Source organism: Crocuta crocuta, unplaced genomic scaffold, assembly GCF_008692635.1.
Source record: "Crocuta crocuta isolate KB4526 unplaced genomic scaffold, BGI_CrCroc_1.0 scaffold246, whole genome shotgun sequence".
NCBI classification, from domain to species: domain Eukaryota; kingdom Metazoa; phylum Chordata; class Mammalia; order Carnivora; family Hyaenidae; genus Crocuta; species Crocuta crocuta.
The window spans coordinates 199,346-204,863 of record NW_027531902.1 but is presented as its reverse complement, the minus strand read 5'-3'; the positions used below and the strand labels follow the sequence as shown (position 1 = coordinate 204,863).

The window sequence follows — 5,518 nt, the reverse complement described above, 5'->3', positions numbered from 1 at the left end:
TATAATTCTCCCAATGGCAAACAAATGATAGGGGAGAGAAGACATGAAAACATTTTCCAGGTATTTTTACTGGTACAGTATTTATCATTAAAATACAGTTTGAATTAAGACATCAAACTTGTTACATGATTTTTCAATTAGGTATTAGAGTTCTGCAGAATTTGGGGGTGGGGGGAACTCGGTAAAAGAACCAAATCAACATTAAGAAGTCAAACTTAAATCTTTACTTGAGCTATTAATAGAACCAGCCCTTCTTGGAACTTAAAAAAAATCCAATTAATTCTCTTAAACTGGGAGTGCAGCATGCCTTCTCTACATCAGGTGGATTGTGACAAGGCACAGGTTTTATTTTATTATCAGGCCCACTTTGGAGAGTCCATCACTAAGCCAGTGAGGATGCTTCCCAACACTGGGAAGAAAAGATGAGGGCCTGGGAACTAGAGTCTGTAGTGGACCCCAGGGAAGGCAACTTGCCGCACAGAGTCTACATGGAGGGATCCCTAGCCCAGGAGCCCCAGCCACAGTCCTCTCCTCTCCCTTTCCTGGGGGCGGGGGAAGGGCGGAGGGAGCTCAGGGTGAAAGAAAAAAAAAAAAAAAAAAGACCACTTGTTGATATCCTGCCTTCTTTTTAGAGAAATCCCCTGGCTTCTCTGAATATTTTTTAAAAATGTTTTAATGTTTATTTTGAGAGAGAGAGAGAGGGAGAAACAAAGCAAGAGTGGAGCAGGAGCAGAGAGAGAGGGAGACTCAGAATCCAAAGCAGGCTCCAGTCTCTGAGCTGTCAGCACAGAGCCCCATATGGGGCTCAAACCCACAAACTGCGAGATCATGACCAGAGCGGAAGTCGGACACTCAACCAGTTGAGCTACCCAGGCACCCCTCTAAATACTTTTAAGTGAAGGGTGCTCACTGCTCATGCTTTAGGAAATAAACTGACCCCCTCTACCTAGGTGGGAAGGAGTCCAGGAGGGAAGAAAGCTTCCCTAAGGCTTTGCTTCGAATTGCTGAGGCAAGAGCTCTTTGAAGGACTATGAATGAGCATTTCCTAGGAAAATCTAGGATACTGAACTCACGAAAAACTGAGTTTTTTGCCTACAATAGACACATGTCCCATCCAAAATCCTACTATTGAGGAAATAATCTCTGCCCTGGAAAGGGTGCTGCAATCATTGGATGCAACCGGACCCACCCCACCAGGGTGCACTCTGTCCAGCCAAAGGAGCCTCCTCTGCCCCAGCTTGCCTCCTCCAAGAGCAGAGCAGAATTTCCCTCTGAGGAGGTTCCCCCACAAATTACACCATCACCCTCCCTCCTCCCTGGAGCTCTCCGAAGGCACATGTCTAGGGCCAAATCATGGAAATGCTGGAAAGGAGGGTTGGGAAGCACATACTGTGAACATCCCTAGCCTCACCCCATCACCCACAAGTGCAGACCCAGGCAGTCCACACAGCAGAGCAGCATGGAAGGAGCCTGTGGGTGTAAGTTCCCAAAACAATCCCATTCCCTTCTTATCCTGGACGCTGCCACTTAATAATAACCTTGTTATGTGGGCCAACTGTATAACTTCATTATTCAGGCTTATCTGCATAAAAGTATTATCTGCCTTATGTGGTTGTTGTGGAGATTAAATGAGCTAATACATGTGAAATAGAGCTTGTGAATTTGAGAGGCGTCATACAAATGCTAGCTTCTGTTATTTCACATGAGTGCACATGCTCACACAAGCTTGGTCTGTGAGGAACTCAAGAAGAATGAAATCATTCGGCCATGTTTACATGGGGCCAAACTGCAAAAAAAAAAAAAAAAATCAACATACTTAATATTCTTCCACTAGCTCCAAATATTTTACCCATCAGTAGGCTGCTTCAGACTCACATGGTACACTTGTATAGACAGTGATTCTAGGACCTTCTCCCAAACCCACAGAATTGTAATCTCTGCAATAAGCCCCAAAACTTATATGTTAAACAGGCTCTCTGGGGGATTGTGCCAAGCTGTCAGATTTGGGAACCTTTGTACAGGATGTGCAAATCTCCTAAACAGATCGGTCGTGGCAATAAAATTGTTCTGGCGCTAAAGATTCTTTGTCTCTCCACCTCTTTCCTCGGGTACATGTATACTAAGATACAGAGTGGTGCTTATCCACTCTGTGCAAAGACACAAATACACACAACACATATATGTGGACACGCAAGGTCACAATACAGGCAAAAAACAGAAAGGAGAAATATACTAAGAAGGGTGCCGAATAATAAAAGGTATCAAGATTTTGAAAGTCTACAGAACTTGTGCTTTTAAAGGACACAAAACATGGGAGGAAGAAGAAATAAGATATTAAGACAAAAAGCAGGTGGGCGAAACTAGAAGCCCACCTCTCCCATGACTGCATACCACTGTGTCCAGAATTCCAATATTAGACTACTCCCCTCACCCCACCCACTACTCACTTGTTTGTAATTCTGCCTCAACCAGGAGCCCGGGAGAGCCTCCCTACCTCCTGCAAAGGGCAGGGACATGGTATTTTCCTCACAGCAGCCTCCAAACCGAGCACAGAGACTGGCATCTAGCTGTATTCAGTAAATATGTGTCCAGTGCTAGCCAGGATGAGAAGAGGCAGGTAAGGATGAAAGACAAAGTGCCCAGAGAGGGATTCGGATATCTTGTCCCAGCTCCCTGCTGTAAACTAAGAATAAGTAAGCTTAAGGTAATGAGGTTCAACGCAAAACAGAGAGAGTTCATGTCCCTGCAGGCATCATTAACTGCATCACAAGGAGCAGAACCATCCCGGGGGAAAAGAAGAAAAGCTCTCCAGATCTATGGGCAGGTCTAAGGTGAGAAAATTGATCCAAAGCCTGTTTGAAGTCACCAGTCTGATCTCTTACTCCCCTGCTTACTACCCCTCCAAGGACCCCTAGCAGCCCCAAGGTCCTACCCAATCTGACCCTTACACACTTGCCCGGCCTCATTCCTGCCATCAGCCACGTGGCTTACACTCAAACTATGCCAAACTCACACAACCTGCTGTGTCATTCCTCTGAGCCTCTTTGGTACAGTTAACCTCTACCTGGAATGCCCTCCCTACCTCCTGGCACATCTACTGTTCATCCTTCTCAACTCAGTTCTCTTACCTCCTCCTCCTCTAGGAAGTCCCCAGGCTCGCATGACACCGAGAGCACTGAGTGTCTGTTGGCGCTGGGCACACTGTGTGATCCTGGCCCATTCCTGAGCAAATCCCCTACTCCCAGAGAGTGACCTCTACATCTTTGTACCCACAGCACTTAGCACACTGCCTGGCACCCAGCAGACCATCCAAAAACGCTTGTGGGACTCAGCTGGGCATTTGCAAGATTCCAAAACATTAGTGCCAGAAGACTTAGTTAAAAGGCAATCTGAAAGACACCTTGATTTAGTGGAAAAATTCTGAATATCAGAGGTCTGAGTTCAAATCACAATGACCTAAGGTGAGGTACAAAGACTGAACCTGTTTCTTAACCTACGAAATTAGGATACCACCCAACTTTCACAATTACTTATAAAGAAGCACGTATTGTGTACCTGGCACAAACTGGGCCTCTGTACTGGACTTACTGGGGAGACCCCCCTCTCTCCCCCCTCGCCCCCCCTCCTTCCCATTCTTAGCCTCTAGCTTCAGACCATACCCTCGTCAAAGGGCTTTTTCCCAGTCCCAAGAGGACTGCTCTGGACCCAGTTAGTAAATGTGGCCTGTGTGGTCAGGAGACCCGGGAGGCGTCCTGTATCCCATGGCCAGGTCTGAGAAAGAGGAGATGGGGGAATGGAGGCTCTGAATTAAAGGTAAGTGTGTGAATGCATATTAAAGGGAGAACCTTCCGGCTGGGCTTGGAGGAACCCACTGGGCACGAGTTGGAAAAGCCACTTGGATTCTCATTTCCCCAACTCCCCACCAACATCAAGGCGTCTGGTTTTACAGGCTCCTCGGTGGTGTTCAGGGCACATTCAACTTCCCACGCAGCTGAAGAGATCGGGGACAATTAGAAAGCAGGGGTGGCGACAGGCCGGCGGGCCCGATCGGCAGACGTGCGGGAGGCTGCACGGCGCTCGCCCGCGATCCACACGCGCACGCGGCGCAACCCCCGCTTCCTTCGGCCTCCCCTGGTCGGGCCTGGCAGCTGAGGGAAGGAAGGAGGTCAGCGACGCGGCCAGACTTCTCGCGGTCGCCAGCACCGGCCGGCCCTGCCACCCGACCGGGACCGCCCGCGACTCTCCCGCGGCGTCCACGCACAGCCACCCCTAGGCGGCTCGTCTGCAGGGTCCCCTCAGCCCCGGGACCCCAGCGCGCCGCCCAAGTTCAGCGTCCCGCTCTGCCCGCGAGCGCGCTCCCGCCACCCACACCCACTCCCACTCCCACACTCCACGGGTCGGGAGATGCTCCGAGCTTTACTAAATCCAGAAATATCACCCTGGGGCCGCATCCGGCGCCCCGTGACCTGCTCGCGGCGCCCAGACCCCAGCCCTGGCTCCCCGGGAGCCCGCAAACCCGGCGCGCGGGCTGCGCGCACTCCTGCAAACCAGTGCCCCGCGCCCACCACGCTGCCCAAGCCCGTACCTTGGGGGTCTGCACTTCAGGTCCTGGCGGCACCTCGAACTTCTTCTTGGTTACCCAGAAGAACAGCAGCACGGTGATCCAGAGCACCCCGAAGATCGGCAGCGCCAAGCGGCGATTCAGGCGCCGCATGGTCCCGTTTGCCAGGTCTTCTCCGCGGCGCTACGCCCCTGGGCACCCCCTGGCGGTCAGGGTCGGCGGGGCAGGAGTCCGGGAGAGCGCCGGCCTCTGGAGCGGGGTGCCAGGGCGGCAGGAAGCTGCTAGGTGCTCCGCCCGCTTCAGAGAGAAGCGAGCAGGGGCGGGGACGCGGGGCGCCAAGCTGGACACCGGTTCCCGCCGGAGGAGCGCAGTGGCAGCTGAGATGCTCCCTGCGCCGCCGCCGCCGCTGCCGCCGCCTCGCCCGCCGCCGAGAGGGAAACGGACTCGAGCTGCGGGGAGGGAGGAATCCGAGGCTGTGCCCGGCACCCCGGGAGGAACCAGAGGGAGGAGGGAGGGGAGGGAGCGGAGCGAGAGCGTGGGCCCGACAGAGCGACTCCGAGGGAGCCCGGGCGGGAGCGAGCNNNNGCCGGGCCCAGCTGTGCCTGGGAGGGCTTTCCCGCTCCGCGCAGGGGCTGCACGTGGCGCTCACGCCCCGAGCCGGTCCCGGTGCACCCGCCTTCCGGGATCCGGCGCCGGGACCAGGGAACGCGGGCGCTGGCGGGGCTGCAGCCCCGACCGCGGTTCACTTTCCTGGCCTTTCAGGGCCAAGGCCGAGTTCAGCCAACTCCCCGGGGTGTTTTTATGCCTGCCTGCAGGTGCCTAGCAACTTTTTCTGCTTAATGGAACGCCGAGTTGGTCTAAATTTAACTTTGAAGAAATCTTTTTAAAAATTAAGACGCAATTATCTCCCTTAAGGGTTTTCTCTCCCTGTAAAGCTCTGCGCTTGCAAGGAAGCGC

General features: G+C 53.0%; 1 protein-coding gene across 2 annotated transcripts in view; it reads right to left on the bottom strand.

The window, feature by feature from the left end:
• The window catches only part of GALNT14 (polypeptide N-acetylgalactosaminyltransferase 14), a 214,587-nt gene extending 209,873 nt beyond the window's left edge, over nucleotides 1–4,714 (bottom strand). For both annotated transcript variants that reach the window (XM_077774114.1, XM_077774115.1), the window contains exon 1: nucleotides 4,586–4,714. In XM_077774114.1, the coding sequence (XP_077630240.1) occupies nucleotides 4,586–4,714 (129 nt within the window). The remainder of the gene's footprint in view (nucleotides 1–4,585) is intronic.
• Between the last annotated feature and the right edge of the window lie 804 nt (nucleotides 4,715–5,518).